This window comes from Trachurus trachurus, assembly GCF_905171665.1.
Source record: "Trachurus trachurus genome assembly, chromosome: 15".
NCBI classification, from domain to species: Eukaryota; Metazoa; Chordata; class Actinopteri; order Carangiformes; family Carangidae; genus Trachurus; species Trachurus trachurus.
Window position 1 is genome coordinate 10,290,068 of NC_139906.1, and position 21,830 is coordinate 10,311,897.

General features: G+C 41.8%; 1 protein-coding gene across 1 annotated transcript in view; it reads right to left on the bottom strand.

Annotated features, from left to right (window-relative positions):
- The window catches only part of LOC310998318 (inactive phospholipase D5), a gene marked incomplete at both ends in the record, with an annotated part of 59,991 nt that extends 42,483 nt beyond the window's left edge, over positions 1 to 17,508 (bottom strand). Inside the window, one exon of the mRNA XM_083988300.1 lies at positions 17,338 to 17,508. Within this exon, the coding sequence (XP_083844426.1) occupies positions 17,338 to 17,508 (171 nt within the window). The remainder of the gene's footprint in view (positions 1 to 17,337) is intronic.
- Positions 17,509 to 21,830: the final 4,322 nt, after the last annotated feature.

Consider the following 21,830-nt stretch of genomic DNA (forward strand, 5'->3'; position numbering starts at 1 on the left):
TGGGCAGGTCTGAGCACTGCAACACATGCAACATAGAACATGCCCGTTTTCAGAGGTCAGCCAAGACTGCTATTACTGCTACACACGCGCACATGCACAGATGTCCTCTTCTCCTCCGTCGAGGCAGAAGTTGAAAATGATGTTTGCTTTTTGACATGAGCTGCATAAAAAGACTCAAGGTTTGTTTCCTGAGGGGAAAATGGACACATGCTCCACTGGCTTTGAACTTTCAGACCTCAATAACCTCTGTCTAGATCTAGACTAACATTGGATTGAGTTATTGCCCCTGAGGATATTGAGGGATATTGAAAGAGAGAGAGATAGAGATGCTTTGAGGGCCACTGTCACATAAACTCAATACTGTATTGTACAAAACAAATTCACAGGCCTATCATCTCGATAATATTTGATAAGACAAAGATAAAATAAATGTCAGAAAAACAGTGTGTGAGCTGTGTCCAGGTCAAGATCAGAGTTTGATTTGGTGCATGGATTTTATATCATTCCTTCACAAACTCGGTCAATAACTCGCCTGTGTCTACACATCAAATAAGTCATGCTGTTCTGCATCACACTGCCGAAATGATGCTTTGACAGAATATCAAACCAGCACCTGACACAAACCACCTTCCATAGCCATCTACTGCATAATACATTTTTGTTCACTCTCTTTTCTTCCAGCACAGTGCCTGTACCTACAGTAATAACACAAGGCGTTCTTCCACCGTGCAGCAACACTGAGAGCCAGCCAAGTTTTCCTCTCAGCACACAGGTAGCATCCCGATCACTGTCCGTAAATGACAGCAACCAAAGGAGATAATCAGATTACACTCACACTACACAGACATACTGTATAGTGTAATCAAAAAAAAAAAAAGTGCATAATACACACATAATAGCACACTACAGTCATAAAGCACTACAGTGCATCGTTGCATGTATCGGAAACAACATTCAATTAAATGCTGTAATGCAGCCGTACTATTACAGTAAGCACTCACAGAGCTCATACCTCTGCACAGGCATCTGGATTCTTTAACATCAGAAAATTTGCATCAAAATAAAGCAGGCCAGCAAATGCAAAAGGAGAGTAAAGCTGATTAGCTGATGGCAGGCAAGATAGTGGGTGTGTGAATCCTCTGCTGGAATTATACAGAAATGTGCTAAAAAATAAAAATTAAATTAAATTAATAAATAAATAATAACTGACTGTTCATTTGTTGTTCACTTGTTGTGCTGTTTGGATGCTGCACCATTGTCTTGTCCTGTCTGAGTGCTGTGTTCTATATTTTCTATGTCGTTTTGCTGTTCCTGTTTGTGTAGTGTAGCCTATCGCCATTTGTAGCCTATTTCATTTATTGTATTGTTTTTATTCCTTGTGGTGTACTGCTAGTTGTAATTTATTTATTTATTAGGGACTACGGATGTAAATTAGTGGCTCAGCTACAATCCGGCATATTTACTGCAGTATTTTATACCAATGTGCATGAATATGCACTGTCCCTACTCAAATAAAAATATTTACTATTATTATTAGCTATTATTTATAAAGAAAGGGCAGGAAAAGGGTTTCTACACCTGAATGTAATGCTTGAATGGCTACAGGGAGACATGGTCATGGAGTCATGTTCTGCACCATGGTAGCAATCACATCTTTTTCTTGTACATTTCAAACATTTAAGCAGCCTAAGTAGGCCTAGCCATGCTGGCGGCTTACTGTAGCACTTGTTGAAAGGCAGCAGAGTCACTGCAGCGAGTCAGGCTGCGCTCCCAAAAACCCTGAACTCCAGCTGCTCCCTTAAAACTCGAACCTTCAGTGTAAACAAACGTCCTGAAGAAGTGAGCTCTGGCCACAATGAGCTGTCATTGAAGAAATATCGCGCGCAGCCATGCAGCCAGTTTCACAGACTCTGGATCTCTGTCCCGCTGTTTTTGACTAACACGCAGCAGCAGCCAGTAGTTGGGTTGCCATGGAGACCGATTCAGGTGTTTGGGCTCCATTCTCTGCAGGCGCTTTGCACCATGGTCTGATGGCTTCTGGGTCTGTTTGTGCATGTGGAAATGTGTGTGTGTGCATCGATGTGGGAGTGTGTCTGTGTACCCAGAATACCGATGCTGTCTGTGAGCAGAATTATGAAAAACTCTCTCTTCTTCCTCTCCTCTCTTTACCACACCTTCTCTTCTCTCCATCCTATTGTTTCTTTACCTCAACCTTTTCTTTTCTTTTCTTTTCTTTTTTTTCAACTCTCCCCGCTCTCATCAATTTCTCTCCTCCTCTCTCCTCTCCACAGAGAGACAGTCTGAGTGTAGTGGGTCAGACTTGAACAGCCCGGTTTGACCCAGCAGCCCAGTCTTGTCAGGCAGCGCTCTGTGCACCCAGGCTGAAAGACTGATGGGACCGGGGAACAGGAAAGGACAGAGACCGAGAACAAGAATCAAAGACAGAGACGGTATGGGGAAGGAAGAGTAATGGTGAAGACAAAAGTATTGCTGCAGAGGTCTTGAGCTGAGGTGGCTATAATCTGATATCACACACTGGATGAAATTACAGTAAAATTGCCTAAAATCTTACGTAATAGGTCTGAGTTAAGTAGAGAGTCACTCAAAAACAGCCAGCAGTTCGCAGTTAGCTGACACTGGGCGAGTTGACTCTAGCACATCCTCCTCCTCCAACAACTTTCTTTACTTTCTTTATGGTAAATACACATTTCACCTCTTTAACACATTTTTAGAACTGGATTTTACAGGCAGCAATGGTAATTTTTAGGAAGATTGTCACTCTGGTGTAAACTGATGAACTTGAAGATCACAACCATGTCCACTCTATAGTATGTTTGCATTGCATTGATTACTAATCGTTTTCAGTCTAATTACTTTCTATTGACAAATTGTGTGCTGGGTCAACAAATCACATCAATTATGCCATGTAATCATATTCTGTGCATTGAAATTCTTCTAAAATCCATCCTTTGTAATGTTTACACACAAATTATCCTTATAGGCTGCAGCCAACCACAGTTTACACAGGGTAGGGGCGGCGCACACCCTGGACAGGTCGCCACAGACAAACATTTATGCACTACGGGCAATTTAGAGTCGCCAAACCTAGTGTGCATGTTTTTTGGAGATAGCCGGTCAGAGCCAACACAAGGGGAATAATAGGCCTACAAACTCCACCCTGAAAGGAGTTGAACCTTTAACCTTCCTGCTGGGAGAGAAAAGAGTGCTAACCACGCCACCATTCTTCTACCTTAATCCATTTTTAGCAATCCATATGAAATCCATCTAAAAACAACGACAGTCTGAGCTGCTGTCTTTGCCAGACATTCAAATGCAAGTCTATCTCTGAGTGAATTTACACTCTAACATCCACTGGTACGGCCACAATACATTAGACTAATGTCATCAACACATCCAAACTGCATGCAAAGGCAAAAAAAAAAAGTAATCCGTTACTCAGTCTGATTCAGAAAGTTATCTGTTAGAGTCAAAGCCATTTCCACAGCCTTTGCTTTTACTGTGTAGGTGCAGCAAAACAACACAGTATCACCGCATACAGACGCCAACCACCTTATCTCACCCTCACCACCACCACCTTCCACACTGTGTAACCTCACAATTACATAAAGCCAGTGAAATGTCCAGGAGTTTATAGAGGAAGGCACAAATCACATAATGAATAGATAAATAAAAGAGAGACAGCTCTGAACCCATTTGCCTCCCGCTGCAAATAAAGCACTGACTAATAAAATAAAAAATAAAACTCATATGTATCATTACATAAAAGTCTCTGGAGTCAGAGATGCACTTCACAGGTCATAAAAGTACTAAAGGAGCTTTGATACTGTGCTAAGTGTGTGTTGCTACTCCCTGGTTGCCTGCAATTTTTACCCCATGAGTGTGTTTCTGAGGTGTTCTGCAGTCACAGCAAACTGTGCGAGCCACTGAATGAAATATTCACATGATCCCAAGTCAGCATCAGCAGCTTCTCCCATAGAGTCTGAATGAGTGTGTGTGCACAGCGCTGGAGCCGAGCAAGGACTCGCATACAAGATACAGTACAGAGAGTGCACTTTCATCCTTCCAGCACAGTGACAGCAACACAGCGCGCACACACACACACACATACACACACACACACACACACACACACACACACACACACACACACACACACACACACACACACACACACATAGACACACAAAAACTAAACAAATTGATAGTAAGGAGAGCTTACCTTCATTGCGCATCCCTCTGTTGCTCGTCCACTCTGAAACACACGTGCTTTTCAGGGTGTGTGCGAAGACAGTAACACAAAGTGTGCGTCTCTATAGCTTTGGATATCAAATCTGTCTCTTCCCCACACAGGGGAGGAGAGTCTGTCGCTCCCCACAGCCAAAATGTGAATGTGAGTGTGATGGTTTGGTTGTTTGTAAATGCACGTGTATGTGTGTATGTGTGTGTGTGTGCGTGCGTGCGTGTGTGTGTTGGAGAGGGAAAGTACTGCTCCTCCACGCCTCTCCTGCTGTTATGTGAATGAAAACTCCAACAGAGAAGGACACACCTAAATCATGACATATCTATCTATCTATCTATCTATCTATCTATCTATCTATCTATCTATCTATCTATCTATCTATCTATCTATCTATCTATCTATCTATCTATCTATCTATACACTTTTTCTACCAACTCGCCTGCCTCTTCTTATGCTTCCTGTCCTCTCTCCTTTCTTCCCATCTCCTCTCTGTCTCACTTTCCTCCTCTCCTCTCGTCTCACAGTATCATGTGTTTGTCCACCTCCTTCTAACTCTCTGCCTCTCCCTTCCCTCCCTTCCTCCCTCCCTCCCTCCCTCCTTCCTTCCCTCCCTCCCTCGACATCTCCCCACCCTCTCCGTCTAATAGAAAGCTCACATTTCTCTGTTCTCTTACATAGACACATAGAGAGAGGAAGGAAAAAGAAAATAGATAGATGGAACAGCTCTCCTCGTTTTTCACTGTCCATCCATCCACCTGTCTTGCTGATCTCCTCTCAGCTTACTGTGCATTATAGTGCACTCCCCAGTCCTTGCTCTTGCTTAATTAAAGGTAAAGGTAAAGGTACTTTATTTGTCACATACACAGCTTGTACAGTGAGATACTTTCTCTGCATTTAACCCATCCCCGAGGAGCAGTGGGGACCAACTCCAGATCTTGAGCCAGTGCCTTTGGTCAGGGACGCTGACTGGAGGATTAACCTATGTTTAATTAAACTATATATGATTAAAACCAACTATTTTCAGCACTGGTCATATTGTTAAACACAATTAATTGAGATTGTAATATAAATCAAATAAAGTCACGGAGGAAATAACAGGTGAAGATCACAGGTTAACATCTGCAGACAATCAGACTGTTAAAGTATTATACACTCTACATTTACATCCTTGTAAACATGGGGTTGTAAATACTTTGTTTGATCACGTGATGCAGTTGGCCAGCTTGCATCAACCCCGCGCACACACACACACACACACACACGCACACTCACTAATGCATCCTATTTCCTGTCCCTATTTGCAAGAGATGTTACACGGTGCTCGAGGATGAATATCAGTGTGAATGAGTTCAGTGACATCGAGCACAGGTATCACAATCTAATTCTTGAAGGTTGAGTTCACATGGTTTAGTATTCAGCAGCAATATCAGCAGCACATTGAGATGCAGTGCAGCTTCCGTTCAGATGCAGAGTATGGATAGTAAATCTTCTAAAGTCAATCTGCCCTGCAGCTGTGTGCTGCCGACGAGCAGCCAACAGAGGGAGCTGACACACCTCACACGAGCAGAGAAAGGTAGAGAAGAGAGGCAAACAGTTGTCAGACAGGGTCATGGTATCAAGATAATGAGAAGTTTTTGGGTTTAAAATCTGTCGGTGATCAGGAAAAACGCTCAACGTTTCTAAACTAAGAAATGTTAAACAAGAGAATAGTTTACAGTAAGATAGAGGACACAGCGTTTGAGCTTTTCGTTGTTAAATCCCTTGTAAATACTTTGTCTCTGTATCTTTTATGGATCGCTGCCTGCAGCTTTACTACCCTCAAGCTTAGTACGATTTTTTACTGGCAATAGAAAAGCCCATACACAAACATCATTACTGTTCCCTGCCAACTTTCATAAATCACTTGCAAGACTATAGAGATATTTCAACAGTAGGTGACAGAAACATTGTTTTCCAAACTCTGTGTAAATTCTCCCAACAATTTAACACTGGTAGTAAACTGTGAAGCAAAAAAGAGCCAAGTCCTTTAACTCATTGAGTGCCAGCCCTTTTATAAAATGGTCAGTGCCATGTGCCAGCGTTTCGGGGCATTTTGAGTAATATTTTAAGACCAAGAGAATATTTTGTATTATGACTCTGAAAACACAAAATAGCTCAAAGGAAAGAGGAGACTCTCTATTTAACTAGGGAAAAACCATTTGTTTGTACCTTGTTCCATTCTTAATTTATCTTAAGTTGAATAGAGCCTGGTTGCACCAAAAAGACCACTTTTTTTCTAGAAAGCTGAGAAAAATGCATTTTTGTGAAAGAGAGTCTCTCAAGAAAAACAGTGATTTATCAGTTTTAATTTTGGCTTCAGAAACATGCAAGACATCTGAAAATTTCATTTCACATGTTTTTTCATTGTACAAAAAAAAAAAAAAACTAAAATACAACAAGTAGGAGTCCTACTATGCAGAGTGATGCCTGCTCTCCTACTCCTCCTGCAGTTGCTGCCCCCTCACCCTCTCCTAACCCCCTCCTCCCCCCTCCCCTCACCCCCTCTCTGCCCCTCCCCTCTCCTACTTCTCCTCCTGCTGCTGCTTCCCCTCGTCTCTGAAGGAGGGAGGGAGGCGTCATGGCGTCTTCAGCCGCTCTGCTGGACGCGGCCGCGGCAGCGACGCACCGCGCTGATCTCTCGGTTCGTCGTCACGTCGGTTAGACAGCAGCTGGTGAAACTGACTCCGCGATCCGCTTTCGCCTCGGCATTTCGGTGCTGATCATCTAGATCAGTTTACCTTTCCTGCCTCCTCCGATCACTTCATGCTGGAGCTATGCTAATAGCACCGTGGCTAAGCTTCCTCCAGCTCCACGTTACACTTGTTCCAGGCTCTGCCCGTCGTTTTCCTCTAGAAATAGAAACTTTTCCCAACTTTTTTATCTCTGTACCGATCGCACTCGTCTTCTCCTTCCTCTTCACTTCTTGCTCTGATCTACAGTCTTCTTCGTTCTACACATCCCAGAAGCCCCAAAATTACTCACAGTGTGCGCAACAGCGCCCCCATTTACCAGCCGCAGAAAACTGCATTTGACGTATATATACGTCAATGGCACTCAATGAGTTAACTGCTCTGTATCTCTGCAACTACAGTATGGTTCCTTCAAAATGCACCAAAACCTTTTCCTGTTGTTATGAAACCACTGAAATGTTCATCTGTGACACACTGTGTAAGTGTAGCATTAGTAGAAAAGAGTCAGTAGCTGATTGGAATAACAGTAAAGTTATATATATTTGCTGACATTACAGCCATCTAAAGTACTGGATATAACAACTGTTAGCAGCCACATAAAAATCAAATAGGAGGAGATATAGTGCCTCATGTCAATAGTAACCAAAAAATGGACAATTAGACCATCTCAGCTCTACTTAGGCAGATAGAAATAGAAAACAATTTTTATTTTGGGTCGTGCTCGATGTGTACACAACCACAAGAGCATAAATCTCATAAAATCTCACTGTCACTTTACCTAAGATGCCAACACTCTCAGTGCGCAGGGCGAGCACACAAATACCAATGGTGGCTTCATAAACATAACTCTAAACCGTTAGGGCTCTCTGGCTTTTGTCAGTTTACGCAGGCAGTTCATTTTGCACTAATCATAAGCACATAAATATGATTTATCATTATCAATGAGTGTCCTGTTGATCCTAGTCAGGTTCTCCATCCATCCCTATTCATATATTTATTCTCCACAGAATACTTGTTAAATATTTTGGCATATGAAGTTTATCTATCACTTTCTATTCATTTTCTCTTCCCTGCTGCATCATTACCTACATCAGTAGGTGTATTTGTTTTTCGTTATCTCTCTGATGGTCACCTCCAGCAGCGTCTAGTAAGGACATGCAGCGAGTGTCACCTAGCATCAGCATCAGATGTAATGACTTGTTCTCTCCATTAGGTAAAACTGTCATTTTTTCACAGCTTTTCTGAAGGACATAGTTTGTAGACAGACATTTCCACTGACGAATCAGAGCAAACTAAGGGGGTGGGAACATCTCTCACAGCCATAATGGCTGCAGCCTGGGCTGTATTTTACATGTTTTTCTATTCTTTTATATTACTGTAAAGTGTTACTGTTTGTCAAAGATGTAATACTATATATGTCTGAATGTCTCAGTCTGATCTTTTTAAATATCTGTATATGAACTATTGTAGTTAACATATCTTTGATCACTTCTCTGAGGCAGATTAGGCTACTGTAACATTAGATTGTCTGACTGGCTCAGAAGCACTTTACAGTAACCTGCTGTGACTGCCTCTGAAGTCTCTGAATCTCTCTCTGTGAATCTGTGAGTGAGTATGTTTGTTTGCTCCACATCAGATACTGGGTCTTTACAGTAGCAAAGAACTGGCTATAAATAAAAAACACAATAAGTATTCCCATTCCTTGAAAAACTGTCTTCAGACTATCACTCGCTCTACTCACACACCAAGAGAACAAAACTGTGAACAAAAGTGTTTGTATTTGTCACAGATGCCAGCGATGCAGCATCAGCATTCGTCTCTTCCATCCATCTGAAGAAGTTGGAGAGTATTTGTTCTCGTGGTGCACTGCAGAACTTTGAGTTTTTAAGCTGACTTGACAGCGCTCACAACAAAGAACAATGGCGACCTAGAACATGACCCTGTCTTATCCTGACAACTTACTGTGTGGTTCAGGTCGCCTCACAGCCAGTCTTTGGGAATCAGCACCAGCTTTCCTGTGCTGGGCTTCATGAAAGGTCAGACTGCTGCAGTCTCTCTGGTCATTGTCAGCTAACACTGCGTGACCCTTCAACATCCTGCTGTACTCTCTTCTGATGCAAAGTTCACTGAATTGACAGCTTTATAGTTTTTGACATTTTAGGCATATTAAACTGAAGCTGTGAAGCTCCAAAAGAACTTGCAATAAATGTGTGTATCAGGTGTTTTTACACAGTTCCTATGGGATTTACTGTCAGAATGTGACAGCCTGGAAAAGCGTTTGCTCTAAGAAACAACACAAGCCGTTTGATGAGACTTCACTTCTTTGTACAAAGAGAACATCCACCTGCACCAGATGGTGATTTATAACAGGAAGTACTCTAAAATCACTGTGCTGCACAGTCTTAGTGCTGGTAAGGACAAAATACAGACTCTAAGTGGTTAGACAGGATGGATACTCATGTTTCAAAGTTGGCTAAAACTTTTTCATGCTTTCACTTGCTCACATTTCTTTTTTTAACAGACACTATCAAGATTTAAAGAGTCTCAGCTGCCTTTGAATCAGACACAGATGGAAACACGCAGCCTGAGGAAGTGGGCACACATCCGGTCTAATCCATTATCTTAAGTAAACAGAATATTAAACTGACCACATTTAGCCAAAGCAAAGGACATTCACAGGAAATTCACCAACACTTCCACACAACAGAGCTACCATGCAAAGGGGGGCATAAGCTGGAGATCAGATATCCAGTCCTGTGACTGCAACATCTTCCAAGACTTAATATTTGAGATTTTTACATGTATATCTCAAAATCCACATGTTTTTGTTTCCTGTTTCTCTTGTCCAACTTACAGACGAGACAAGGGTTAGAGCAGGAAATGTAAAGACTGCTCCTGGTTTGGTTACATCTGCTCTCTGGTTCAGATTGAAGCCTATACTCTTGTGCTTCATGGTTCATCATACAGGAAGAACTATTTGTCATGAGGAAATGTAGTAGGCTACTTGTTTCAGTGGATGTTTGTCTCACATTTATTAAGCTGTCTGCCATCTGTTTGACATCAATTTATGGTGTAGAGTAACAACACTGTGTCAGAACTAGGAGTGTTTTATCAGCAGGGCACACTGTAAGCAGATGGTAATAATGTTGTGGCGTTGCTTATTTCTGTTTCAGCAGTGTTTGGAGTCGTTTCGGGCGCTCCACGATGACTGCACATCAGCTGATAAATGGCTCCATTGACAGCTGCTGTCAGCACTGCTGGAATGCTTAAAAAACCATTATCCTTTAACATCTGGTGTGATTGCAATTAGATTGCTCCTTCACTCAAAGCATTTTTCTTGGGGTTCAGTTTGTCAGAATGGGGAGTTGCTTTTGCTATTGCTATATAGTGTCAGCAAAACATACAAATAACTAATTTAAAGGAAGATGGTCAAACAATCAGTCCGCATCAAAATGTGTTTCTGTACCCAGCTGTTTAAAATAAGTATGTATTTCACTTTGTGCAGCCTTACTGATTAATCAACTGATGGAATATATCAATGAGTACATTTAAGTACATTGCAGCTACAGTAATTATCCCTCAAGAGCATCATTACAGTCAGCATACAATGAGACCAAATACCCACCACCACCACCCTGATGTTAAAGAAGAGGCCTGGTGGTAACAGCATCAAGTGATAAATAAGAAATGATCCTCACTGGCACATACAAAGATACAGCACTTCAATAGTGTTTGAGCTGCAAGCCAGGGCTTTACTCTTTACTCATGTATCTGCTGTACTGGAAGTTTCTAGGCTATGGCAGTGTACTATGAGCTTACAGTTTTACAAACATGACCAGTGAATTCTTTGCCTGGTAAAGTCACAACAAATAAAAAAGGAAAGGAAAGGAGAAAATTAAATTGGATTATGAAATGCCAACATGAAAGTTTCCTGTTTAATCTCACTTCTGAGTTAAATGCTCAGCATTTGAAGCAACGGGGAGCTTCTTCACAAGAGAAGATCCACATAGATTAGATTATGTGCCTCAGTTAAATCCCTCTGACATTTTGATGACATATGGATTTCACAAGTCAGTCAACACCCCATGATCACACTAATATAACACTTCTTCAACTATAAAACCAACACAGAAACAGAATGCAATAATTTTCAGCTAATTGCCTAATTAGTTTACCTCATGGAAAAGCATAGGTGTGATGCCAGTCAATTTTCATATGTGTGTCTCAGCATGAAGCTGTGAGTGTGTTCTTGAGTGTGTGGATGTGTGTGTGTGTGTGTGTGTGTGTGTGTGTGTGTGTGTGTGTGTGTGTGTGTGTGTGTGTGTGTGTGTGTGTGTGTGTGTGTGTGTGTGTGTGTGTGTGTGTGTGTGTGTGTGTGTGTGTGTGTGTGTGTGTGTGTGTGTGTGTGTGTGTGTGTGTAAAACAGAGAGAGAGAGAGAGAGAGTAGGATAGGTTGGATAGGTGCCACATAGTACAGACTAACATCAAAGGGGGAAAAAAGCGCAGCCAATTAGAGTAAATGAGATGATATTTAAAGCTCACGTATAGAAAACTGACAGCCAGCATGCTTCAAACCGCATGAATCCTGCAGAGACATTTAATTAGTGTTGAAACACACGTCTGCACATGGACAGTGCAACAGTCAGATGTCTGCAAACAGACACACACACAAACTTGTCAGCACTTTCCTCTTACGTATACAGTAGCTCTACAAATGATTTTCACATTAGGCAACAGCTCCCTCTACTGTTATAAAGGTCTAAATAATATAGATCCAATCTCTGCACTTAGAATTATTGTAGTGATTTACAGTGCACTCTACGTACGAGATTTTACTGTATACAGTGGTCTGTCGTAAAAACTTCATGTACTAATCAGAAAGTAAATCATGCAGATGATGTCATATAAATCATAGTTTCACTGTGACAAATCAGCAAATTTATTTAACAACCTTACATTATCTACTTTTTATGTAATTAAGGTTCAGTGGAAGAAAAAAAAAAATCAAATTTTCTCTGGTGTTACACTTCATATATTTAAGGTATCTGTATTCGTAGTATTTCATATTTATGCCACTTTTATACCTATTCCAGTACATTTAAGAGGACATTTAATGCAAGTAAAGCATGATGAATGTATAGCTGCATATTATTTTAGATGTACATGAATTAATCAGCATAGGATCAATCTTTAACAGCATTAAAGGCTAGGAAAAGACTGTCATTGTATTCAACAAATTAAAACTCTCTCTCCCATAAAGTTGGGGCCAAGAAAGAAGGGTCAAAACTGATGCAGGATATTTACTGATATGCAATGTGCATTGTAAATGCAAAGAAACCATTATGCACAATTGTTACTTATTGAGTTTTGGTGATTAGACTTTTTACATGAGTAAAGTTTTGAATACAGGAGTTTTTTTTCACATTGGGGCATTTTAATTCTACCATATTGCCTGATCCTGTTACCTTGCACGAACACCTCATGTGTAAAACATTTACTGCAGATGGAGTTCTCATTGCAGCAAGCACCAAGTTAATGACATTCACAGCTGATTATGTCCAGCTAGCTGCGTAGAGCATGGCAAATTGATGACTGACAAGCAGCATGAGACCCACTGAGAGAAAGTCCACCTATGCCATTGATTTGATGATATGGTGAGATGTGTGTGTGTGTGTGTGTGTGTGTGTGTGTGTGTGTGTGTGTGTGTGTGTGTGTGTGTGTGTGTGTGTGTGTGTGTGTGTGTGTGTGTGTGTGTGTGTGTGTGTGTGTGTGTGTGTGTGGGACAATTCTCCATTGAATATATCGTCAACTGCTACAACAGCATCACACATTTACTGTAACATGAACACACAGGAATAGTGCTCTAATCAAAGCTAGACGCCTTGGGTTAATTTTCTGCTGTAGTGAAGTAAAGCTGAGTGTGAGCCAAGCTGTCACACAGGGAGCCAAACACTCCAATCACAAATTTAATTGGTAGCCAGAATTGAATACAATGATAGGAGTAGGCTATATGATGGATGATAGTAAACTTCTGCCCAAAGGCAAGGCATCTTCACACACACAGTTCATCACTCAATCTAAATTGTTTTCTGGCCATAAAACTCAGTTTATGCTAAAGGATCTTTGGAAGTTGAGTGAAATCTTCCCTGGTTATAATCACCCCCTGCAGTCACTGAAGTGTGTCCTCTTTCATCTTATTGGCTTCCTTTCTCTGGCTGCCGTCTATCTACCACCACCACACAGTATCCCGTCTAATGGGCATGGGAAAATGCCCTTAATTAACCAATCACACTCTTCTGAGAAAGATATTCAAAATAACAGATAACAAGTCTGTGTGACAAGAGAAAAAGAAGCTGATTTTTTTTTATATCCCAGAGGAAAAGATGACACAGGAGAATCTCACTGAAAGATCTGAGCTGTTATGGGGAAGCAGCTTTATCTCTCGGCGACAGTTGCAGCACCACCTCGAGGTAAGTGTTTCCTACTGGTGAATAAATGTCAACTCATCAATTAAAAAAAGAAAGGAGCACAAAAGTCTGAAAACATCTCCATCTTTGTCAGAAAAAATAGTCTGTGATCTGTGCTGCTTTGAAAGTGGAGACAAAGCCCAAAGTCTTCACCAGATAATGTGAGAGAACAGCAGTACCAACAGAGCTTTGTTCGCCTTGGAGGAAATCTCCACAGAAGACAGCAGCTTTAATGAGGCTCTGGTTTCTTTACAGTCCTTAATCAAAGAGATTTGTAAGGGTTAAAGTGACAACGGGAAGTCTTTTAAGGGCTTTCTGGAGATCAGTTTAACTCCCCTCCAAGATTTTCATGTTTTTGTAAATCTGTTAATGTGTGTAAATCTGCTTTTACTTAAAGTGGAAATTCATATACTGGATAAGTAGCTATGCCAACCTTCAAAGACTCTGCCATACAGTACCATCTATAGAAGTGCTTCATAAACTTTTCTGGCAGCCCTTAACTTTTTCTGGAAGCATAGCCCCCGTCGCCAGCACTTAAACTGATTATTATTATTTGTAAATCAGCAGATATCAATAACTGGAGGACAAGTCACAGCAGGGTTCAAGGAGAATCTTTTTTTCTTCTTTTTTAAAATCACATTATCAATGTGAACAGCCCATTCATTTTCATAAAGCACTGAAGACACAAGGGTTTCCTGTTTCACAGAGCAATCTTGTACTTTATATGAAACATGCTGACCTGAGTCAGATTAGGCTACTGCATTTTAATGAATCTGATTCAAGTTTAGTTGAACTTATGTGTCCAGGGGACCCACCCTAGTTAAGTATCTCTAGGGACCAGGGAGCAATGCTGCAAAACAGGGGATAAGATTGATACATAATCAACATGCTACTAATAATTCATGCTATGGTTCATCCTCAGCAGTGCATGAATCTGTCTTCGTCTCCACCAGAGTGAGATAACAGGTGAAATAAATCTCTTGGACCAGCTTGTCTGGAGGTGACAAAGCCTCAGGGTTTTGTAAAGTTTGACCAGTATTACTACAGACTGGAGTCTGCACATCAGTACAGTCACTGTGAAATTGAAAATGCATTCAGCGTGGGGAGCCAGCTCCACTTTGAGCTGCCAGCCCTTAAAATTCATCTGGGAGGCTGCACCTTCTTTGATCCGGAGTTAGCCTCCCATCCTGCCTGTCAGCTGCTGCCTCATCTACCTCCATCTAAGTCCGTCGTGAGAGCAAAGCACTCTGGATTCAATATAACTGCCGTAATAGAGACATTAATTTGATACCCCGGTGCAATGTGCATCCGAAACCACGCATGTGAAATATTAGCTCTCATTAGTGAACTATAAAGAACAGGACAATGCTAACATACAACAAGTAGCCTTGTAGTATCCATAATACAGCCATTAACCAGATTCCTAAATACTATTTCATCATCCACTTAGATCTTACATTGTTTTGGAAAAGCAAAAACAGAAATGCATCAGTGATCTTTGTGTAATAGGAAGGAGAGGTTAGTGAAAGAAAACCAACACAGTCGGCTAATAATGCCGTGTTACTGTACACATGCGTTGGTGCTCACTCAACTAATAACAGATGCAGACAGACTTAAGACAACTCAGGCATTATAGACACCTGATAGCTTTAATGTAGAAGAAATTGCACCTCTCGAAAGAGTAGGAAACAAAAGACGAGCAGTCGTCACTTCCTGTCATATTTTCGTGAGACGTGAGACAGTCAGATTGGGCTATTTTGGTCCTAAATGTTTGACATTGTTAAATTTTGATTCAGCCTTTCTCTAGGACTGACACAGCCAAACATGTCTGATTAATGACCAAAGTTTGTCTTGCAGTTGTCGACCTTGGCCTTGGGACAGATGCCAACTGCCAAGGGACCTGAACTAAGACTCGTACTTGAACCCACTGGCAGGGCTGTTGGCAGGAATTCTGGGCCCCAAGAAAAAATACTGTAAGTCGGCTCCTGCCCCATCACCATGTTTTTCATATCCTACGTATTATCTTTTTTTTCTAAATTTATTTCAACCACGACAACGATGGCAGTGAGTGATGATAACAGACAATTTGCCTGTCATTCTGATTTAATAGTCCTCCACTATGTCTCATGAAACTTTTGTTTTTCTTGTTTCTAATGTCATACCAGACATGTGACAACACAGTGTAGGTGAGCGCCCTGTATTGAGACAATAAGGGACAGTGCATTTTATTTTTCAATACAGGATCATCTCATATTATACAGGATTGTCCAGTACTATTATCAGTTAAATTCAACATATAAAAATCATGTTTTAGGCAATTACTGTGTTACGTCAGTGCACTCTGAGGGAGGCTGGGGCTGGTGCGAGGCCCATGTTCAAAAAGCCTGCTGATGCTTACGATGACAGGTTACAGCACATCTATATGGCAAAAATGATGCTTTCAGAGTGTTCAGACAGATAGGGTTTGAAGGATTTCCTGAGACTTACAACTGACTCAGAGTTTGACAAGTTGTTGCTGAACTCGTGACTTGAATCACGCTACTTTGACAGCAGAGCTCAAGGCGCCTGGAGCACTTTGTATCCAACTTCTTATCTCATTCTCCTTGTAGCCTACTACTTACTCCCCATTAATCATCAGTGTTAGCAGTCTAACACTTACACTTTAAATCTACCATCTGTCTGAGCCACATCTGATCAGGAAAACTCTGTCAGAGACTTTTCATGACTAGAATTAGAAATCTAATGGCTCGCAGACGAGTCCAGAAGTCTGATTTACCACACTGCAGATGTTGCCAAATACATCCTAGATTCACACTTTATGAAAAATATTACAGTGTGTGTGTGTGCATGTGTGTGTGTCAGTGCATTTAGCTCAGTTTGGTGTTGAGTTAAACTGCAAAAAATCCTTGTCTGTCAAGCCATTGCAGAAGGCTTGTCTGAAACATAGCTTGTCTGTCTGTGTGGCCTAGTGCCCGCAGGAAACCCACTTACTGTACGTGTGCATTTAAGTGCCTGTGTGCATTTTACTGTATGTGTATGTGTGTACGTGTTGGTCTGCAGAAAGGGGACAGGCTGATTCATCATCATCCTAGTTGGTTATGCAGACAGGCATGGAAAGCAGCTCTCTGGACGTGGCACTGTTCCCCTCCAGCATCAAATATTCAGCGCACACCTTTTCTATTCCGTTGCCCGACATTAAATCTCTACACCTTCGCCCTCTGTAGAATGCTGATATTGTTTACCTGCTAACAGAGAGTGTGCCGAGGACCTTATAACTCCTCTGTAATAGCAAACAAAAGTGACTGTTAAGTGGCACAAAGACATGAAAGAGAGGTAGAGTGTTACTGTAACAGGGTAAAATAAGAAACAGCTTGTTCCTCCTCCAGCAATAAGAGGAGAGCTCCCACAACATGCAACATTTAGAGACTTACAGTGCACAGTATGTCTCCTTCAAACAAAGCTCTCCTGAAGTTCCTCAACACAGTCTTTAGTCATATTTGAGTGCCAACACCCTGATGCTATGCCACCACTGTGATACCAGTGTTACTCTGATCATTCATCCAGACATTTTTAGCGTAATATAATGTTCTCATTCCCTGTAAAAACAACATGCACAGAGACGGCATGCTACAATGCATAGCCAAATGTCATGAAAGTATATTTTGGCTAATATAACTGAACCTCTATAACACATTCGGTGGCTTTGTCATTCCATTTGATCCTATTGCACAATAAGGCTCTCCAATTTAGTCACAGACACATTTGCATCTCTTTAATATGAATGATTTTGGGGCCTGATACTTCAGTTCCCCACTTGTCTCAGCACTTCAACCTCCTTCCATCTGTCTCTCAGACCTCAGCTCCAGCATCCACAACTTACATGTTCCAGTTTGTCCCTCCTACGAAGCCAGACGCTGGCCGAGTAGTCCTGCTGCTGCACCGCCGTTATTATGGAACTTGCTGGTGGACCAGAGAGCGGCGCGCCGAACCCTAACCCCTGACCCCTCAGGTCCTGGCCACCCATTAGACCACGGGTCCCTCGGAGCTCCATATGGCTAGATAGTTGGGTGGATGGTGCCGTTTCAGTTTTATTAAAAAATGAAAAAGTGAAAAATTAACCTGTTAATCTCCTGATAGTTGCTGAAGAAAACTCCTCCTTTTTTGGATGCATCATGCACATTTCGCTTGACTGCCTCTTTGAATTCCTTTGTAAACGGTAAAAAAAACAAAACATACTCTCATATTATCATCCTGCAAAGGGTGGTATTTGCAGCAGCTTTCTGTGAGCATTCAGCCCCAGTGACTTGTCCTCTCAGGGGATGTTTGAGAATACAGAAGATAAATATCACAAGCTTTCAGCATTAGCCGTGTCTTAAATGGACAGAATCTGAGCTAGGAGATTTACACTCCTCAAATGCCTCACCAAATAGCTTTCATTATCATCATACCCCTGTCTTCATATAGTAGAGGCATCTCTGTCTTCACCAGTGTAGGCAAATGTCCACAGGCTGTCAGAAATCCTGCTCCAACGTGGCTCCAGAAAGCTGCGCTTCAGCCTCTCAAGGTAGCTAATCACAGACCTGTTAGGTTCAGGTCTCAGCGGACCAGGGACTCCGACGACTCTGCTCAGGACTTCCACCGATTCAGGCATCCCCCGGTGTGAGAGCGTGTGTGTGTGTGTGAGGAAGAGGAAGAGGAGGAGAGAAGAGAAGGGAGGGGTGGAGAAACTCAAAGAAAGAGGTAGAAAAAGAGAGAGGGTGACTGACAGAGAGAGTTGTGGTGATGCTGATGCAGCGTCACAGAGGAAGGAAAGACCCTCCTGTGAAACACCCAGTGCCTCCGGTCGACACAGTAAATGGACACGTTCGTTTCTGCGTCTCTTCATAACGCCTCACTTCACATTGTCACTCTTTTTCTCATTAACATTCCTGCTTGCAGCCCCTCAACTCCTCTTTTAGGGCATTTATTACAGACTTCCCTCTCACTACAGCACATATTTCTGCCTCTACACGTTAACAACTCTTTCTACACACTACTACACACACTTTGCCAGCCATATGCAAAGTGGTTTTGTCTCTTTTGTTCTCCGTTTATTTCCACCAATCCCAACTCAATACTGATAAAGTTTTACCCTTTCTCGTTCAATCAGCAGCGGTCCTCTGTCCTTTGACTCTGTGAACAGGCAGCTATATCTGGCTACACATATGCACCTCTGACTGCACACACAGACAGACACACACCTTGGCACATCACAGCAGAGTGGTGCAGTGAGGCTGCAGTACCTCTCTTCCCTTACCTTGGCTTGCCTCAGTGTGCCAGAGAAGCAACAGAGCTTAAAAAACTTTAATTGGCTCATAGCTGGCATCCAGGCAAGCCTATATACACCACACACACACACACACACACACACACACACACGCTTGCGCGCACACACACACACCATCTAAATGTTGAAATCATTAGTGGCAAACAGCAAGTGCACCTTGACTCTTTGAAATGGAAACAATCCATTTTAATTGCACACCTTCGTTCCCAGCTCCTGCTGCTAAATGCTGACTCTCATAGATTAAAGGAATACACACAAAAAGAGAAGAAGGAAAATGCGATGCCAATTCAGAAATTACGGTTCATCAACAATGGAAATAATATGTTCTTATGCTCTTTAGTTTTCATTGCTTTGGTTGCCAGCGTGATTACCAGGAAATGTATTATTTTGCAGTTTATGTGTTTGGAAATGAAACACGCAGCAGGAGCATCATACTGTTATGATTCACTGACTGAAATGGACCACTGTAACTCTTTAAGGATAAAGCCAAGGCCTTGAGTTTGCATTATAAATGATCCTGAGCTACAGTTTGTGAATTCTCTTGTAGACCAATTTGACCACAGTCAATACAATTTGACCTTCTCTTGTTGCTGCGGGCTGGAAAAGTCTCTCCGACCACACACAGGAAGTAAATGTTATTTAACTTGTCTGTCTGTTCAGTGAGACAAAGAGTCCATACTTCAATCAATGCAGTGCTTGTTCTCATTCCTTCGAGTGGCAGATTATTTTTCTTTGGTGACACTCTATTCCATCTCAACAGCGCCGCTGAGTCATGCACATTCATGATTAAAGCTTACATCGCAAAAAATAAAATGTGCCCCCAAACTCCCGTTCCCTCTGATTCAGTCCTGTTGTATTCCAATCACATTTCTCTCTGCTAGCAGGGTGTACTGTATCAGTAGCCATCAGTGGAAACGCCAGCTGAATACTGAACGCCGAGGTTAATGAGGCAACTAGGCTGAACATGAGCCAAGTCCGTCCAGAAAAACATAAAGCCGGGAGGTTCAGACCATGGGAAAAAAAAGCAACATTTTGTGCCAGACATCAAAAAATGTGAAAAGCTTTCAATGATCCCAATTAATAGGTCCAACCATATCACAAAACATGACATATGCACTGCACTACATGTCAACATATAGGCATAGTGCAGTGCAGCACAGTGGAGAAAGTACATTTATCACAAAGGGATAATAAATCTATAACAACACAACAGAACATCCAACACGTTGCAGCGCAGCCAAACGCAGCAGAGCAGAGCAGAGCGCAGCCCCAAAGCCAAGAGCACACACAACATCTCCGACTCAGAGCACAGGTTATGAAACAATAATTCACTACTTTTGACTCACGGGGCAGCAAGGAGCAATTTGTTTACACACGCATACTTTCACACCAAGATATGACATGCTTCGTGCCAATTTTTAATGTTTTTTCAGAGGCTTGGAAATACAAAAAACACTTGAGCATTTTGCAAGCAGCCTATCTAACTTTTTCTGTGAAGCTGCTGAAGCTGAAATGTGCTTATCACTGAGATTCATGTTGTTCCCAAGGTTACTAAAGCCCATGTCACTCCTATTTCAAGTAAATCCACGCTGGGATAAATGCACCTTGTGACTTTTCTGTTTATAAGATAACTCATTTTTAAAGGACAATGATACTGGCTGTACCCACTGCACTGACTATAAAGTACATTTTGAAGTGCTCCTCAAAGCCTGCTGCTAAATAGACTGCATACTTTTATGTCCTGGAGCTGCATGGGGCTTTCTTTTCTCTCTATTTGAATCATAATAACTGTGCATACACAAACAACCCTTACATTTACTGTTTGGCATATTAATACAAACTGCTGCCATTATGTAAGAAGGAAAACTCAGCTTGGATCATTAAATAATAGATGAAGCTTTAGTTGCAAAGCTTTAAAAGAATATAAACACATTTGTATTTACTTAAAAGCCTATTTCAACTTTTATAACATTATCACAGATTATCCTTCTTTTCAATTCAATATGACAGTACAAACATATGCAGTGCCTGTCCCTGGAATACACAAGCACAAAGTACATCACTATAATGACTGTACCATAAGCTTCAATGACCTTTCCTTTACAGTGGTGTCCAAAGATTAGTCAGCCAAATATGCCTCAGCCAAAATCAATACCCACTCCTCTAAACCATCAACAGCGCTGAAGTTCAAAGACATCTTACCTCCATCACTCCCTCTGGTTCTGCAGACCAGTGCTCAGCCTCATGGAAGAGAAGTATGAAAACTGTTCACTCGCGGTGTGAAGAGAGCGTTAAATACTGTGGTCCATATCAGGTCGGGCCTGCGATAACCCTGAATAAGGAAAGGTTAATGGACTCTCTGTCTTGCCAAGTATAAGGATTAAATACTTTTCAGGCCCTTGAGAGTAACAAAGTCCTGCAGAAGAAACCACCATATTCTGTCTGAAGAGTAATCATTTGTTATGGCAAGATTAATCTTTTAAAATTAATCCGAGGCAGAGACCTTTACATATTGTACAGTCTTCCTTCCTCTCTGTGTGATAGCAATCACTCGCTTGTTCTCTGCTAAGTCTCTTATACTTCCCCTCTCCATCTTTCTCAATGTCTCTCTCTCTCATCCTCCGAGCTGTGACTCCAAGCTCCAAAATTCAGTCTCACTTTGACAGTGAGTCACACTTGTGACCAGTCATCCAGGCAGCCAGTGTTTGCTGAGGGAAAGTGACACATTAAGGCACACAGCATTTTATATGCAACTCAGGCCGTGTAATCATTAAATTTGTCTTATAATTCAGGGGCGAAGGGGGCGTTTTGTGACTGTTTAATCTGAACAATCTTTCCTCCCTCTTCAGGCTGAGTTGATGGAACGATGGTGACAAAATGTGGCAGATTAAACACCTCTGATATCTCTGCTTCCAATGCACATTATCCTTCTGCCCCCTATCACAATGTCTCTCACTCCTCTTTTCTCTCTCAGTGTCTCGTCATCTGTGCTCATGCATTGCAGACACTCAGGCTGCACAGTCTACACACAGTAGCCTAAGTCCAAG